This window comes from Pteronotus mesoamericanus, unplaced genomic scaffold, assembly GCF_021234165.1.
Source record: "Pteronotus mesoamericanus isolate MK-2021 breed Mesoamerican mustached bat unplaced genomic scaffold, CSHL_Meso_final contig_57, whole genome shotgun sequence".
Lineage (NCBI taxonomy): Eukaryota > Metazoa > Chordata > Mammalia > Chiroptera > Mormoopidae > Pteronotus > Pteronotus mesoamericanus.
Genome location: NW_026555203.1, coordinates 385852 through 405131, shown reverse-complemented (window position 1 = coordinate 405131; position 19280 = coordinate 385852). Strand labels below are relative to the sequence as shown.

Here is a 19280-nt window from a genome sequence, read left to right as displayed (position 1 = left end):
TCATTAGGCTAAGATGCTCGGGGGCATCCGGAACCTCCCTTGCCTTGGCTGTTAACGGGAACTGCTTTACTTGGGACACCCTTAATATTATTTAAATTATTTATTTATTTATATTTCTATACATGTATGCATATGTATATGCCTATATATTTATATATAAAATCAAGTAAAATAAAGAACTATATTTACACAATACGCATGATACAGATTTTAGGTGTACCTCTATGATTTTAATGGCTGTGGTCAGAATGAGTGCCTAACGAAGTAGAGACATCTTTTTAAAGCCGAGATACAATTCACATAACATAAAACAAAGTGTATGATTCAGTGGGTTTTTTAGAGTATATTCACAAAGTTGTATAACCATCACCACTATCTAATTTCATATTTTCTTCATCTCAAAGAGAAATCCTATATGGTTAGCAGTCACTCCCCTCCTCTTTCACGGACCCTGGCAACCCCTAATTTACTTTCTGTCTCTATGGATTTGCCTCTTCCGGACATTTGGTATGAATGAAATAATACAATATGTGGCTGTTCGAGTCTGGCTTCTTTCACTTAATATAATGTTTTCAGTAAAAAGTAGTAATGAATCAGTAAAATGGAACCTCATTCCTTTTTATAGCTGAATAATATTTTGTTGTATGGATATACCACATTCTCTTTATTCATTCATCAGTTGATGGATGTTTGGATTGTTTCTAGTTTTTGCATAAAATAACTAATGCTACTATGAACATTGGTGTACAAGTTTGTGTAAGGACGTATGTTTTTAGTTCTCTTTAGTGTATACTTAGGAGTGGAATTGTTGGGTAATATAGTAACTTGATGTTTAAACTTTTGAGGGACTGCCAAGAGTGTTTTCCAAAGTGGCTTTACTATGCCTATAAGAAATCTATCTATGGGGGTGGGGGGGTCCTGATTTCTTCACTTCTTCACCAATAGTTATTTGTGCCTGTCTTTTTATGATGGCCATCCTGGTGGATGTGAAGTGGTATCTCATTGTGGTTTTGATTTCCCTTCCCCTGATGCCTAAGGATGTTGAGTACCTTTTTATGTGTATTTATCATTTATATATCTTCCTTGAAGAACTGTCTATTCAAATCCTTTGCCCATTTTTAATTGGGTTATTTCTCATTTTATTGTTGACTTGCATAAGTTGTTATATATTTTGGATACTAAACCCTAGTCATATAAATGATTTGCAAACAGAGGCATCTTAATGATATTGTTTACCACAGGTATAAGGGACCATCTTCCACCCTTCTTTTCCCCAACCCAGAAACTCTCCCAGAATGCTTTTTGTGGAGGACAGAGTCTTGGAGCCATCCAGAATAAGGACATCGAGACAGTCTACATTGAGTAACTTCAATAATCTAAGTGATGACACCAAAATAGCAGATTTTTAAGAGAACTTACTGAAGATAGCAGGAGCTTATTACTAGAAAATTAACAGGTTGGCTGGAAGAAGTTTAGTGTTCAAGATAAACAAGATGTAAGTGGATGGAAATTTAAAGTGATCTGCTAGCCCTAAAAAAAAAAAAAATGAGTTAAATAAAGTATAAAAGAAATATCAATGCATGTCTTAAAGAATCACAGCGTTTACTCCTAAGTCTTAGTCCAATGTCATCCCTATGTAACTCAGTATTTATTGATCTTCTGTTGTAGTCATCAATTATAAATAGTCTCACCCACTCATGTGGCTCAGTCTAGTGCAGAAGTGGGTAAACTTTCCCTGTAAAGCACTAGAGGGTAAATATTCTAGGCTTTGAGGGTCAAAAGGTAAAATCAAGAACATTATGTAGGTACTTGTATAACAAGAGAGAAAACAAATTTCCACAAATATTTATTGATGAAGTTCAAAATATAATAACAGAATATATATATATATATATATATATATATATATATATATATATAATCAAACAGGTCTACTAATGAACAGAATGACATTCTTTGATGGAGGAGGATAACATTTCACTAAATTAGGGTTCAAAGAGAGTGTTCCCTATCATCAAAATCAGCTACAATTTCAATATGCCTTTACAGGTTTTGAAATTGTTTCCTACATGATTAAGATGACATTTTTAAGAACCTCATTTTCACTTTGTAATAAACGTTTACAACTTGATTTTTTAAAGCCAAATGCCTGCACCTGTTAATAAAGGTCTTAAATAATTTTTTAAAAATAAACTGCAAATATTCATCTGTTAATGTTTATCTGTAATGAGAGTTTGTGTATTTCATCTCTGAAAAAAAATTAACACAGATAAGTACTGCCAAATACTGATATCAATCCACAAGCAACTGATTTTAATTGAACATATTCATCTCTTAGAAGGCATTTAGAAAATTCAATTAGATTCTCCTCTTAATATTTGCCTTTTAGCATGTCATTACATTGCAGAGTGATCATTTCCAATTAAAATTTAGGTGGAAGTTCCTCAAATGCACAAATTAATTTTGAAATATACAAATTTTCTTTGCACTTTGCATCAAGGTTCCAAAAATGCCACTATAACTGTAATTTGAGCTCAGAAAATACATCCACTGCAAGTTTGTGTGGGAATGTAAATCCTCATCTTTGTTTTAACTTTTTACAGCACAGGAAGTGATTAAAATAACTTCACATTACATGTGATTCAAACAACGTTAGTTGTCATTGATATGAATTTACTGCAGTTTAAGTTTCACATATAAGCAGTGTCTTGCCTCGTAATTTTAGGTTAAGTGCATTAAATAACATTATCAAGTCTAGAGTAGAAGCTAATTTAAAAAACATTCAGTGTTCAACAATAGTGTTTGAGGGTGGATCTTCTTATTCAGAAAAATTTTAATCTCAGCCCTGAGCTTTAAAATACCTTTAAAAATGCACTGCTAAGCTAATGAACTGCTGTTAGCAGGCCAAGTCAGAATATTCAGCTTCTATTTCTGACAAAAATTCATGAAACTGACAATGGTTTAGTCCATGAGAGTGAGTGAATTACATTGTTGACACTAATGGTTGAATAATACAAGAGAGATTCAAATATTTTCATGCAAAGCACCTGCTGTTTAATAATGAAATGAATAACCATAAGATTTAAACTTACATTGTCTTGAGCTTTGTACACTTGTCCTTCCTTCTCTGTACATATTTGTAACACACGTTAGCAGATTCTACTTCAGGTTGTATTGAACTAGCATTTTCTTGACTTCTTTGGAAGTATTCTCATCTGAAGTTGTTTCACACAAACTATTCATACAGGCCAATTCTTCCATCACTTTAAACTCAGCATTGACTCTGAGAAAACAACTGAACAGTATTGGTAACATCTGTGAATTCATCAAGAGCCAAGGAAAACCACTTGAAATTATTTTCCCTATTTTTTAAAATGACTATCGATGCTGCTTTTAATGTCCTTAAGTCTTTGAGTCACTGTTCTTGTTGAAAGGCCATAGTCTTTAAAATGTTCATTTTCCCTGGACATATTTCTTTGGCTTCTAAAATCAAACACAACTTAACTAATTCACCATCAGTAAATAGCTTTCCTTCCTTCCTTGGCTAACAAATGAACCACTCAGAAACTCACCTTGATCAGAGTTGCATTTTCTTTTTTCTTTTTTGTGAATAACTTTGCTAAGATATTCCACTTTAAACTTTCTAACTTTTCTAATCATAGCTTTCCTGTGAGCTGGGAATATTGTGATGTGTGATTAGTTTGTTATCGGCCATGTACATTGTATTCTTTTAGCAAAGCTACAATATCACTGCGTAACAAACACAATGCTTTGTTCGACAGCTAATTTGATAACCAAGTAATCTACACTTAAAATCATGATACTCAAAATCCACTTTTAGTTTCTTGTTTTGACATGGCAGTATGCACTTCCAATTTTTAAAAGATGCCACAATATGGTGAAACTCAAAACGCTATTGAATTATAACTGTGTCACTGGGATTTGCAGTGAACCAACCAACAGCGTGAAGGGATGAGAGCACCACAGACAGTCTCTGTCACAGCCACTCAACTCTGCCATTGTAGCACAGAAGCAGCCGCACGCAGTACATAAATGAAAGAGCATGGTTGGGTCCCAATGAAGATGTAGGGGCACTGAAATTTAAATATCATATTGTCTTTATGTGTTATGAAATTAGTAAATATTCTTCTTCTTTTGATCATTTTCCACTCTTTAAAAATATGGCTTGCAGACCATAGGGGGAAAGATGACAGGCTTGGTTTGGTGGATGTAGCTGGTTTGATGGCATTTTCACGCACAACACTGTAGCCATGCGTGTTAGTTTCCTATTGCTGCCATAACAAACTACCTTGTGGCTTAAGAAACACACACTTATTATCTTACAGTTCTGGAGATTAGAAGACACCCAAAATCAACCTTGCTTGTCTAAAGTCAAGATGTCAGCAGGGCTGGAGTCCCCAGGGGAGAATCCATTCTTTCCCTCTTCCAGCTTCTAGAGACTGCCCGCATCCCATGGCTCCTTGGACGCTGGCTGTATCACTCCAATCTCCGCTTCCAACGTCACATGCCCTCCTCTCTGAATTCAGACTCCTCCTTCCCTCGTATAAGGACCCGCATGATTATGTCAGGCCCACCGGTTTAATCCTGGATGTAATCTCTCCATCTCAAGATTCTTAAACTTAACCACACTTGCAAAGTCCCTTTTTTTCAATTTAAGGTAATGTATTCACAGGTTCCAGAGATGATTATGAGATCCTGAGGAGAGGTGCGGGGGGAGCATTATTCAGCCCACCATACCATGCCTTTGTTTCTCTTGATTCAACAATTCAGCTGGTAGTAAAATCCTATGTTCATTCCCTAATTTCCCCCTTTCACTAAGCTTCACTATTTCTTTCTCCTCTCACTCCTCCCCTCCCCTCCCTTCCTCTTCTCTCTCTCCTCTTTCTCCTCCCCCTTTGTCTCCCGGTGTCCTAGGGGCTATAGATGAACAGCATAGTACTACTTTTATTGCCAAAAGCCACACTGTGACCACTTATTTCATATGTGATCCTCTTGATTTGTCTTCTGAGATGATTGGAGTCAAGCAAGACCTTATGATATTATTGGTTGTTTCTTGGTTACCATTTGTACTATATTTTATCAATAGAAGCGAAAACTATGGGAAAATAAAATTCCTTGCCTTCATCGGTTAACAGAAATACAAACAGCCTCACAGGCAGGAAATGATGGTTTATCCAGTCTCTCCTTCCAGCCCAAAATAGTTAGGGAAATCACAATCTATTCTGCATTTTGAAAGTTTCACAAATGAAATTCTACAATCTCCCTAGTCATATACTCCCATACTGCATCGTTCTCCTTTTAGGAAAATTCTCAAATCCTTGCCTATAGATAAGTTGGATTTTTTAAAAATCTTCCCTGAAGCTGCATTGCTAACTCGCTTGAAGCTTGAAACTTCTAGTTTCTGGACCCCTGTTTTGCAGGCAAGGGGGATGTTTGACTTTGCAGAGGTCATTTCTTCAAGATGCAGAGGTGCAAAGAGGGTGGAAGGATTGCTTGGCCAACTCTGCTATAGTTAGTATGTTCTAGCCTGACGATTGTCTGTGCTGGAGAACACTCTTCTGTGTTGCTGCTTGCTATGACAACCCTGCTTTTGCTGAGGAATGTGGTGGCACTGTGTTCCTGCAATGCGATCTCACTGTGTAGCCAGGGTACTCTCCCCACACCCTGGGGCCATGGGGCTTCCAAACTGCATTGGTTCATGCTCCTGAGTTTTCTCGGTTAGGTAGCCCATGGAAGGAAGAGCAAAGGAATTGCAGAGAACAGACAAGCCCACGACAAACTCAAACACATCTCTAGCCTTTTGATAATGCAGGCATTTATACCCAATGTCAGGAGCCTCTCAGTCTCTTCCCTACTTGTCTAGTACATTATATGCTGCTTCTCAATAGGATGTTTTCAACACATCTCTCTTAGGCTCCAATGCATAAGAAAGCTGCCTATCATTCCTAAATTCCTCATCCTTGCATTTGGAGGCATTCAATCAACTTCTGTCACCCTCACTTTTCTAAGCGGAGGTTCCCTCATTCTCCATTAGCCACGTTAATCTGCCCTCTAACCCCAGAACGTGGTTAGCGCCATGCCCTTGTCCGTGCTGTCACCCTCATAAGAGCTGATTGAGCTCTTCTCTCCCAAGCCCTGTTTTCGTCTCTTTTGAAACCAAGTCGAACTAGATCCATTCCAGGAAGCTTGTTCCAGCCCCACCAGAAGGAGGAATCACCTGCTCTGCAGTCCCTCAGCATTTGTGGATTCACATGCTTCTGCTATGTATCTTGCTGTTTCTCTGGGTGGCAGAATTCTAAAATGCCGCCCCCGCCCTCAAGATTCCTGGCTATTGATGTACATACCCCTTCTTTCAGTGATTCAGTCAGACACTCCTCTAGGTTCTGCTGTGAAGGAAATTTGCAGATGGAACTAAAACTCCAGATCAGATTATTTTAAGACAGGACATTATCTGAGGTGAGGCTGACTTAATTAGATAAACCTTTAAAGTGGACTGGGCTCCTCCTGAGGATAAAGGTTCAGAGTGTGAGAGAAATGTGATGGGAGAGAAATTCTCTGTTGCTGACTTTGAAGATAGAATAGGCCACATGGCGGGTGGTGTGGGAGACCTCTAGGAGCTGAGAATGGTCCCCGGCTGGCAGCCACCGAGGGAATGGGTGCCTTAATCATACAACCACAAAGAAGTGAACTTGGCCAACAGCTTGGGGTAATTCGTTAAGCAGCAATAGAAAACAAATGCATTTGCTTTTGTAGATATTGCTTTTGTTGATTTCATATGTGTGTATTAGTCCAAGTTTCTAAATGAGAGGAAAAGGTGTTTAAATTTATTCTTGTACCCCTTTCCCACCACAGGTATAATGTGAGGCTGTTAGGGAGACTTGCCTTAACTGACATTTTGGAATTAATGGGAGTTATAAATCCTTGGCATGAAGGTACCTGTTGTTAAGTAGTAGCTAGAATTACTGCCATTGTTAAGTGTCTCCTACCTCCCACTTTAGAAACAAATTTCTGCACATTTGATATCTTGTGGACATCTTCACGGTATGTCTCACCAGTCCCATTAACTCCGTAAGTCCCCAAATTTCTTCTCACCAAACCGCTCCTCCCCCTCTATTTCCTAATTCTGTTAATGGCACCTTCAAGCCTCCAGTTGCCTTTGGGCTTAGATCTCCAGGTATTGTTGACTCCTTCCTCTATCTTGCACTCGTAGCCACTCTGTTGCCAAATACTCTGCATTCTTCCCCGCCCCTCCCATTTTTACCATCACTGCCAGGTTCAGTATCTGTCTCATAGAATATGTCAAGAATCTCCTAGCTGACCTCCTGGGGCCAATCTCTGATTAGCACAACTCTAATCGCATCGCTTCTCTGCTCACCTACCTTCCATGAAATACATTGGCTTGGCATTCAAGACTCTCCTGGGCTTAACCCAAACCTATCTGTCTCATATTTTCAAAAATCTTTAAAAGAATATTTTGCCTATTTTGTAAGTTATTTAGGGTTGACCTTTAAAAATTATTGTTTAAAACTGTTATTGCTTTTGCAGACCCACATCCTTCCTGCAATCTGCAGCTTTTTCAAGTGCATCTTGCCATTACTTTTACTTCAGACCCACTGTCCTTGCAATTCTCTGCAATCGAACATTCTCTGACCTTGGATTCTTCTGAACATATAGCAGCGGCTTGGCTTGTCGAACTGTCAAGGAGAAAATGTGGTTCCAGAACCAAATTGTGAGTGCACAGAACTGAAGCCTTATGCTCATGCCTTGAGCTCTCATTCCCTCCTCCAGGACATACACCACCATTTCCTGCTTTGGGGTGTCATTGGCCTAAATGTTGGGACCTGAATCCCTCACAGTCATCTCACAGAAAAGCAACCCACAGTCCCCTTTCATAGTCAAGGCCGATTTACTCTGAATTTGCACTGATTTTGACCGGTCACACACAACTTTCTCCAGTCTCCATGTTCTGGGGTTAGTGTGGATGTACCCCACAGTTCTCGCTTTTTGAAAAGCTTTCAAGTTTGCTTCCACCAACTGCCTCCTCCAGTCTGGGATTTCCACCCTTCTCTACTCCTCAACCACAGGGAGGCACTTTAAGTGGTCTGGGTTTTCCAAAAAATGCTTTTCTTAACTTATTGATTTTAGAGTGGGGAAGGGAAAGAGAGAACGTTGATGTGCTGTTCCACCTATTGATACACTCATTGGTTGCTTTCTGTATGTGCCCTAGATCTGGGATCGAACCCCCAACCTTGGGGTATGGTGACAATTCACTAACCAATGAAGCTAGCTGGCCAGGGCAAGTGAGCTGGTTTTAAAACACATACACACACAACCGAAAAAAGCTTACCAGTGTTCCTCCTAGACCTCGCAGGTGGGGATGAAACCCGTTCCCCCACCGAATCCTGGTGAATTGTGGGCTTTCATTGGCTCCTCAGACCGCCTCTCAGCCCTCCCGCTGCTCTGGCAAGGATTTTATGACCTAAGCAACTTTGCTTCCCCCCCCCCCGTCTGCCTTGGTACGGCCTGTCCGGCTTTCGGCTTTCCATTCCCACCCCCCCCTTCCTTTCAGGTTGGTTCAGCCCCTGTCTACTCCGGGGTGGTGCTTAGCCGGCGCCAGACCGACCCTCGACTTCGGAGGGGCAGTGCGGTGCCTCTGGGAGCTTCCTCCCCAGCTCCTTCGCCTTCTTCAACCTCCTCAGTCCCCTTACCCTCGGCTGGGACCCGAGATCTCGGTGTATGCCCCAGCCCTGACCCCGCTCGAGATATGTCTACCCCGGCTCGGCGGCGCCTCATGCGGGACTTCAAGAGGTAACCGACAGGGACCGCGGCGGCCGGGGGCTGGCACCGGGACGCAGGGCGGGTCCCGAGGCGGGCCGGGGGCCGAGGGCGGCCGGGAGCGACGCAGCTGCCGGATCGCAGGGCCCCTGTCTGTTTCTCTAAAGGTTACAGGAGGATCCTCCAGCCGGAGTCAGTGGGGCTCCGTCCGAAAACAACATAATGGTTTGGAACGCGGTCATTTTTGGGTGAGTCTGCGTTCCGGCCATTGGCGAGAGATGGGGGATGTGAGGTGGCTCTGCCTGCTCTGTGGGACCAGCCCCTGTAGAAGGCAGAATGGGAAAGGGACAGTGTTGGGGTCTGGCCGGGCCTAGGCGCCTCCCCGGAGCCTGTGCCTCGATTAGCTCAGTTCCCGCTGCCAGGGGAGCCGTTTGGGGTTCTCAGGGGGGCGGGGCGGGGAGTAGTGGTGGTGGTGGTTAGGCGCGGCGGCCTGCACTCGGTTTCTGAGCCTGAAACGTCCATTTGTAGTGGCTTTCCGACCCAGGAATCGGTGTTTTACCAGAGGTGGAGTTGGCAGAGCTTGGCAGAGCCTAGAATAGCCATCTCCTAAAATGAAGCAGGGAGAAGGGAACCCCTTAGGCAAGAACTGACTGTTCTTCTCTGTGTTGCAGGCCTGAAGGGACCCCGTTTGAGGATGGTAAGAGAGTTTCTTTACACACACCTTTCAGGAGCCTGATCATCTGGGGAAAGGGTTCCTAGTCATCCTGGAAGTGCCTCCTACTTAGGAACCTGCTTCTCCCTAGCCTCTGCCTACTAAAGGCTTGAGTGGAATCCAATATGTGGCAGGTTGTTCTGGCTATTGTCTGTTTGATTAGAATTGCACCTATTTTTCTTGCTTCTTAAAAAAAAAAATCTGGGTAGGGCAATCACTTTTTTAAAGGAGCATCATGGCATTGATGTTAAGGACTTTCGAGGTCCGGGCTGTTATCTGCAAAATTCAGCCCCCGATCAAGATACTGAGTTAGTAAGTAGTATCTAACCCAACGACTTGCTGATAGACTGGGAGACTCCAGAGACCATCTGGTTACCATTCTACCTCAAGAGCAGGAACTGTGTACAGCAGGTGCTTAATATCTTTGTTGGATGTTGAATAGATGCAAGCATCCCTTGCAAACAACTCTCTGCTTTCTACAATCTGGCATTGAATGCCTGTCAGCTTTAGTGCTCTCAAATGGTTTTTAATGGCCAGTTTGAGTTAATGTTGTTTCCTATTTTTAAATGAGTTTTCAGAGAGTTAGATTTGACTTAAACACATATTAATTGCTTTTTAGAGATTTCTTAAAACTTTCTATTTTTAGGTAATTATAGATTCATGTGCAGTTGTAATAAATAATAATACAGAGAGACTGTATATCCTTCACCCACTTCCTCATCCCCTCTTCTAGTAACATCAGCAATGACTACATTACAATATCACAACTAGGAAATTGACACTGATATAGCTTTATGTGCACTCAATTGTGTGTGTAGTTGTTTTTTGAAAGTTTAATTCATTTAAAAGATGATTAAAAGTATTTGTACTACTGTTTGACATCTTTAATATTTGAGATATTTTTTAAAAAGAAAAGGATCTTTCCGTTATTCTTTTCTCAATGACTTGTTTTCCTTTGGTCATGTAGTGCTTGATACATATATGTATATACACACATGCACATAACTCAGTTTGAAGATGGGAACAAGAACATTTTTGCAAGCTACTAAGTACATACTTATATTGTCAAATTGGATTGCTTTTTGATGCTGCCAGTCCACAAGATGTTGTGAGGCAGGTCATTATCAAGCAAATCTGTAATTTGTCTCAAATACTCTGATTTCTCTAAAAGGCTGCAGGCAGTCACCTGAATACTTATAGCTTCGTGTCTACCCTCACTCCCTGGGTAAATATCACTGCTCTCCAGTGCTACAATAAAAAGAAATGACAGCAGGAGAGAGTGATCCTAAAGGCACACAACTTTGGTGCAGCGGATCGCTTCAACTGATCCATAGCAAGACTTCTCTTCCATGGGATTGTTGCTACTTCTTCCTGCCTAAGCTTTATGTGCAGATTAACTGTGTATTTGCTTTAGCTTTAGCAGGCTTTGTTTTCATTGGCTTCTTTTTTCCCTCCTTATTTTAGACTTCTTTATGCCGGGCATAGCTTTATTAAAAGTACATCACTTTGCTGGGGGTTGGCTACTTAAATATTTCAAGGGTGCTTCTCTTGTTCTAAGTGGTATGAATTGAAAAGGTACTTATGGAATCCATTATCTACCTGGACTTTCCCTCTTGACATTACTGGCTCTATTTTTGATAATGTGTATCTCCACCCTGGCATTACTGAAAGGAATTACTCAGGCTAAATGACAGTACTCTTTTTCTGATTCATTCTGTTGAGCAGTCTGCTATCCAAGAATGCTTCCTCGGGTGTCTAGAACACCGACTGTGGCTACAAAAATATTTTGATCATTTTTAATACCCCTCATTTATGGTTAGGGAATTTACTAGAAAAGACTGATTTGGGACAAGTAGCATAGTTGATTTTGCTGTTTCCAATGTGTTATATAAATTAGCAGTCCCAAACTTCATCTGTTGCTTCCTTGTGAACTGTTTGTTGTGGAAGTTTCTGGAATAGCCAGCCCTGGTTAAAGAGATGAAATCTTAACAAAAACAACTCTGATTTAACATCACACATTGGAGGTAAGAGGAAAATGTTTGCACGAGCCTGCACTACCAAACAAAGCACTGGGGGCAATGCTTCTTCATTGAAGTACTTGGGTATTTGTGCTGAATACAAAGGCTGTGGAATAAAGCATCTCCATCACATCATTATCTACAAATTGTTAATAGACCCAGTAAGACACAGTATATGCTTTTCATAAAAATGTATTCTTAAGAATTTGGGTGTAAGGTGGTGGTGGTTTTTTTCTTAATGAATCACTTAAAATCCATTAAGGGTGTTTTTAAGGTAAATAAATCCTATGATTGAGAATTTGGGTGCTATCTTCAAAATCAGAATTTTTAGTCCTCAAAAAAATGTTTTAAGTATTGTACTTTGCTTTCTTTTCAGGGGTCACAATCTGATGGCCAAATGGCAGAAAATGTCTGCAGAGGTGTTTTCTTTGGCCAACTCAATATTTTCAAAAATTTGAATTCGTGAATGTCTTTAGCAGAATATACACACCCTTTAGTTTAACCATATCATTCCCTATTGCCATACAGCAGCCATTTAACATATTTATATAACTTTCCTGGTTCCTTACAATGTTTTGGCCTCCTCAGGCAACAAAATCAATACAGACCGTGTACTATGGTAAGGCTTAAGTTTTCAGTTATTTATTTATTTATTTATTTATTTATAGACAGAGGGGAAGGGAGAGAGGAAGAGAAACATCAATGTGTGGTTGCCTCTCACGTGCCCCCTGCTGGGGACCTGGCCTGCAACCCAGGCACGTGCCCTGACTGGGAATCAAACTGGCGGCCCTTTGGTTCACAGGCTAGTACTCAGTCCACTGAGTCACACCAGCTAGGACAGTTCTCAGTTATTTTAAAGCCTAGCTTTCTAAATATTCAGAGGATTAGCTCTGGTCTCAACTGCATAATATTAATTCTGTGATTTTAAATTTAACATTTGTTTTGGATCTCAAAAATTGTATTGAGTTATGCTAAAGAGGTTCTGATTGTTTAATGTGGCTAGAAATAAGAAATAGCCCCTTATAAATGTAATTTGAATAAGAGTTGGTTAAGTCCTAATTTATATTCAAGTAGACATAAGCAGGTTGTTTCACTTCTCAAGATATTAAAAGAGCTGCTTTAAAAAAACTTAACTCTTCTTTGGTAGCTAGGTAAGCACCTTGTTGAACTTCTGAGCAAGTATTAGGCAGAAAGCTGAAGTTAAGGGTTTTGAGAGCCACCAACATAGATACTAAACTTGCATTTAGCTGTGTTTGATGTAGGTCAGAAATAAAGTCCTACTTAATATTCAAATACATTAATTGTATATTTCTAGTTAATAGTGAAATTTGATTTGAGGTTCTATATCCATCCTTCAGCTGGGTCTAGAGATGTGAAGCTTCAGAATTATTAATATTTATAGAGCACTTAGTTTGTGTCACTGTGCATATTTCCCTCATTTAAACTTCACAACCATATTATGTGGTGGGTACTATTATTCACCCCATTTTATAGAGGAGGAACTTAAGGTTTGGTCAAGTCAAGTGGCTTCCCCAAGGTTTCACAACTAGTAAGTAGCAAAGCAAGAATTTGAGCCCAGGTCTGACTTCAGAGTTTCACTTATGCCTGCCTTATTTGTTGTTTTACTACCTTAGGTATTACATTTAATGGTAATTTTAATTCAAAGGACCTGAGAGCTCCAAAATGTGCTATGTGCTGTGAAATCTGCCCAATTTTAGAGCAATTCCTTGATGATAAATCTCTTATCTGTAATTTAATCAGATTTCACTATGGAGCCAAATATTTTTTTTACACTCGAGATACCTAAGGAAGCTCAAAGTTCTGAACTCTTAACACTGATTCCCACTTTTTCTTGCATAACATCAATAGTATTGAAAAGGAAGAATATGCTTTCTTCCTCAAAAAGGGGAAGATTTATGACCAGGTGGTGATAAAGGTCAAGTATGTTCTGATAGACTACAGCATGTTTGTCCATTCCAAAGTATTTAACTTTTTGTGCTAAGGGAATAACAATCATTTGGGTACTATGTCTCTATATATTGCATTTTAAAGTACCCTCAAACTTTGTGAAGTAGTCACACCAACAGCAACTTTGTTAGCAGGTTGTTTCCTATGAGCTCGCTGGTAGGAAACAAACTTTCTGGTTGTGTTATATGTAACAATAGCAGTAAAATGACTAGTCTTTTTCTTACTTAAGTGGTAATAAACCTATAATTGGAAGCAGGAAGGAAACAAATTGCCTCTTCTGAAGGAATCAGTAACAAATTATACTCTTACCTGAAGTGTGAGGAGTTGTATTAGCGTAAGTGATTAAATGTACCAGAGAAATATAGAACATGCATCACCTTATACCAGATAGTAACTGATTCTATAAGTTTACCTGAAGAGCTTTCAGTCAGGAAAAAATAGTTGCCCAACTGTTTTTCTTGAATTTATTAAACCAAATTTAAAATAACATTTTGAAGGAAATAATCTCCCCAAATATCATCGTGCTACAATTCTTGAATGAGATCTAGTTTGTCCTTGTAAGTCTATAATCTAGTATGCTTTAGGGCCTCCTGCTACATATTCAAGAAAAATAAATTCATTTCAATAGTAGCATAAACATCATTAGAAAGATAATTTTTCTGGAGACATGAATGTAATCTAATGTGATTTTTAAATTATTTCTGCCATTAATTCCCTCCATTAGTGTGAATAATTGAGTTGATTTTATAGTGAAGTACCTTTGTGAGTCATAGTTAAGGGTTTTGAGAGGGACTGTGACATTTTTTTTCTGGCTTACATTCAATTATATTTTCATTATAGAGTTGCCATGACATGAAAAGGATCCAGTGAACACTTTTATACCTATTCCCTTCTATTTAAAAAAAATAATAATTTGATTATTATCTCGTGTTTCTAGCATTGACTTTTGAACCTTTGTAATCCCATTCTCTCTCATCCATTTAAAAATCTCTGGAGAGTTTAGGATGCCAGCCGATTCAAACAGGCCTTTAAGGTGTTCCAGTTTTCTAAAGGAAGGCCAAATTTTGGCTCTGGTTTGTCATTTTTAAGGATGTCTTCAAAATGTACCGTGGTCAAAGTCATCCTACTGGTAGTAATTTTGAGTTTAAGATGGCTATATTTACATTTGGGGGAGAATAATGTCAAAACAAAAATCACCTTTGGGTGGTGGTTCTTACAGCGTCTGTCCATATTTAGAGCAATTCCTGGAGCTCTCTCTCTCACCTGGTCTCCCTATGTCTTTGCATTATTTCACTTAACACTTGAAAAAGGGTCACATAGCATTACAAATAAAGTAGTCCTGAACAAAGTGATAACTCTGTTTTCTTAAACCTGTCTTTTCTAACTACAGGAACATTTAAGCTCATAATAGAATTCACTGAGGAATATCCAAATAAACCACCTACGGTTAGATTTGTCTCTAAGATGTTTCATCCGAATGGCAAGTATCACTTTTAATACAGTACTTTAAACTACTGCACTGTTTATTAGGGAGGTATTCCACATTTCCTATGGATTTGTCTGTGTTACCAGAGTCTGTAGGCATCCTGCTATTTCCTGAAAACTGAACTTGTTCGTAGTGCTCTACTACTGTCTAAGCTCTAGTCCTAGAACTAAAGTAGGGAAGCTCTTTTGCTTTTTCTTGGATGCAGATCAGAATTACCATGGAACATTTTAAACATATAGATGCTCTAGCCCCACTCCAGACCTAGTGAATGTCAGATTCTGTGGCTGAGGGCCAGCTATACAGTAGTATAGTGACAAAAGCACCACAGGTGATTCTAACTTAACACTCTCCCCCCCCCCCCGCCCCCCGTAGTAGTAAGCCTGTAACAGCCTGCCTTCTATTCAGGTTAATAAAGTATTTTCCAGGGTATCAGATAGTGTCTTCATGCCAACATGACACCTTGTAAAGTCTGAGCTATCTTTTGTTATTTCATATAGCAGATACAGTTTACAAATTTGAAGGAATCAATTTCTCATGAATTCGTGGATGGCTAGGGACCGTGTTAGAAAATGTTTATAATTTCCTGGACAGTGGAGCACTTTTCAGAAGAATGAGCTCTAAGTATCTTACAGTTTTATACCAATTACATTTGACATTCTCCTATCACCCTGATTATTTCACTAGTAATGCTTATAACTCTTTTTAGGAAGGTAACTGAGAAGTAGCTTAGGAAATCTTGTTAAGCCTCAAAAGCAAAGTATTCCTGGCTATGTTTGTCTTGACTATGCTGTTAAAACTTCAGTGGTTTTTGTTATGTTTAACATACGTACTTCTCTGCTCTTAGTCTATGCAGATGGTAGTATATGTCTGGACATACTTCAGAACCGCTGGAGTCCAACTTACGATGTGTCTTCCATTTTAACATCCATACAGGTGAACTTTCCTTCATGTGACTATGGCCTTATATGTTTATATTAGCAGTTGAATTGTTTTTGAAAGTCATAGCTTAAGGTAAAAGGTAGGTCATTAAGACCTAAACCACCAGAAAATATATGTATTTGCCTAGCTACTAGCAGATTAACTCTGGATTATTTTGTTAGCTGTTACCTAGGACAATTCAACTGAGTGTCTTAAGTATGTGAATATACTTCAGAATATATATGTTACGTATTTTGCATCGAGGAACTGACCTTTTACAAATTGTCTTTATAGTCTCTATTGGATGAACCCAATCCCAACAGTCCAGCAAACAGCCAGGCTGCTCAACTGTACCAGGAGAACAAGCGGGAATATGAAAAACGCGTTTCTGCGATAGTAGAACAGAGCTGGCGTGATTGTTGACTCAAGTGCAACGGAAGAAGAGGATGGGCATAAGAAAAATACATACTGATGTGTTTGTCACCTTCCTATTCCTCAGTGTCATTACATTTACTTCATTAAAAGCAAAATAGTTATCGTGCTGTTTCCATCTTCCCTCGCCAAACTTTTCCTACCCCATCTTCTCCTTGAACATCAAAAAACACCCTCTAGAGATCAAATGTACTGTACCTGGGTTACATGCAAAAATGACTAATGCTTAATCCCTTTTCTGTTGCATCTCATTTCCAGCTTTAGGGCAGTATTTTGCTCCCTACTTTACACTAAGCTTTTTAAATGAATTGCTACACAAGTGGTGCTTCTGCATAGCTTGATGACCAGGATGTTATTTTAACAATGATTGCTGAAGTGTTTCATCCTAGCTGAAACACTCGTGTTGGATTGAGGAGTGAATGTCTGGGATATGACCCACAGAAAACAGGGAAATAAATCCATATAAACATCCATTTTGAAAGAGAGATGAAAGCTCAAAATGCTGTTTCTAAAATCTAACCAATATGAATTACAGGACGGTTTTTACTGGTAGGAAGGAGAATGTTAAGGAACTCAGCAGTCAAACCAGTACAGCAATTGCAGCAACTGACACACCCTCTCCTTGCAAGATAGTCACCGGGCACACCCATGCTAAATTTCAGACCACAGTGGGCCTTCTGTATTTGCAGGTTCCACATCCATGGATTCAACCAACCACAGATCGAATATCTTCGGGGGCAAAAATGTTACGTTGTTGCTGATGTGTGCTAAGTAGTTAAGCCTCTGATGGATACCGAGGGATAACTGTACTGAAAGTCTTCTGGGTTTTTGCTTTTTAAAGAGGTGTGGGAACAGAGGAATGGAAACATTAGCTTTTAAGGTAGCGAAGGCTGGCGACCCTTTAATCTTTTCAAAGGAGCAGTGCTACCTTAGATGAACAAATTTATAATCTCCCCTCATTTTTTAGTTTTAATTAACCCAATGAAAGGAGCATATCTGTGGCAAACTATTTTCCGCTCAAATCCTGGGTTAACGCTGCATGCTTTAGTTTCTTCTTCCCTCTCAGTATTATAAGAACCTTAAAATCAATGTTTGCAACCTTTCTTTGGATATTATTACTTTTAAATAGGCAGTACCTTTAAGTAGCAGTGTGGGACAAGGCTTGTACATGTTTTGTCTAAATGTTCCATTGTCACCTTTTGTGCATTTATCACTCTGCTAAATCTAACTTTGCACAAGTAACCCATGTAAAAAATGTACATTTTTCAAAACTTGTAAATAAAAATAACCTTAAAATTTTGTAGTCAAGGTATAATTATATTTTAGCTCAGCATGAACTGTTAGTATTATTGGAATCACATATCTATTCATTTCCCCTCTTCAAATAAACACTACGGTAAAAGCAAAAATATAGTTTCTGGGAGAGGGAAAAGAATAGATACTCTTGGAGAGGATCTTTTTTTTTCTTTTCCGTCGTAAGTGTTAATGCTTTTAAAAAACATTTTTACAGAATTTAAAACTTAAATGAAGCAAAGCTACTTCAGCATATATTATGATCAAAGGAATGAAACTATGGTAAGGTGGGGGGAAATGAACCAACCTGGCTGTGACCCAGCACCCTCAGAGACCAACACCTAACTTGTGGATCCTGACATCCACCTCTTTTAAAAAGCCCTAGCTTAAAAACAAACAGTAACAAATAGTTTGTTACTATTACAAAGCTTTGTTTTCAGTCCTGTGTAAAGTTGAGGCATACAGGTATCCTCAATCAAGTTATCTTACTTAAACAAAACTCTTCTAAGAAGCAACCTGTTTCTTTTCAAATAGACAAGGACAGTGACTTTGTGGGAACTTACCTCTTTGGAGGGAGGGACTAAATAAAATTAAATCCCTTCGGTATATGTACCCCTTCATCCTTTCAGACACGGCAATTAAAGGAGGCTTGCTGTGGGGGAGTTCATTCTGCACTGGCCACATTAATTGGTTGGTTTGACCTAGGAGCAACATCCTTAAATGTGCTTATTTTTTTCCCCTTAAGTCCATTTCTGCTTCAAAGTAGAAACACATTAAATTGGTCTCCACTTAATGCATTAGCTTTACATTAACATTTTTTTATCCTACTGTGGCTAGGTATCTTACTGAAAATGTTAATCACACTTACAAAATTAAGGCTGAGATCCGGAATGTGCAGATATATTTTTTCTTTTGTACACCTTCCAGAGAAACACTACTCCCAATCTCTTTCATGGATAATCCTTTTAAAACCTTACAACAGAGTCAACAAGCTGACTTCCCAAAGCATCATACCCACGGTAAAAGGTATCAGAAACCATTTATTTAACATTGAATGCTAATTTGCCTTTTCTTTACAATTTTTTTTAAACAAATGCCACAGGCTGCCTGCATATAATTATATAAATAATAATTACAAAATTAAAACAGGTTATGTGAGGTCCCTTTTCAAATGACAGTCAGATTTGAACTTGAGTCTTCAATTCTGCACCTGCGGATGTGGGAAAGGGGGTATGAGGGACAAAAGTTATAATTAGAGTCCTTTATTTAGGACCGATCTACAGCTTCAGGGGTTACTCATAGCAAAGTGATGCATTGTGTACTATTAAAAAAGAATCCCAACAGAATGCATGAAATCTCCATTCATTTTGCAGTCAAAGGGAAGGGGGGAAAAAAACTAAGATCTGTGAAACTCAATGATATCTATATCTACCTACCTACCTATAGATAGATATACACATAGATATATAGATACATATCTATATCTCTCTCTAGAAACATATATATGGAAAACAGTATCAGTATAACATATTTAAGTAACTCCAATAAAACTTGAAACTGCTCATGTACCTATGCAAGGTTACTGGGTTAAAAATGACTATTTCAAAGAAAGGGAAAATACAGGAACTAACAGGGAACAAAATAGAACGACAAGGTT

General features: G+C 39.1%; 1 protein-coding gene across 1 annotated transcript; it reads left to right on the top strand.

Moving 5' to 3' along the window:
• Positions 1-8594: 8594 nt before the first annotated feature.
• Positions 8595-16435, top strand: UBE2A (ubiquitin conjugating enzyme E2 A). Its single transcript, XM_054580319.1, has 6 exons — positions 8595-8829; positions 8964-9044; positions 9468-9493; positions 14885-14974; positions 15825-15913; positions 16193-16435. The coding sequence occupies exons 1-6, from the start codon at positions 8786-8788 to the stop codon at positions 16319-16321; spliced, it is 459 nt and encodes a 152-aa protein (XP_054436294.1). The 5' UTR covers positions 8595-8785; the 3' UTR covers positions 16322-16435.
• Positions 16436-19280: the final 2845 nt, after the last annotated feature.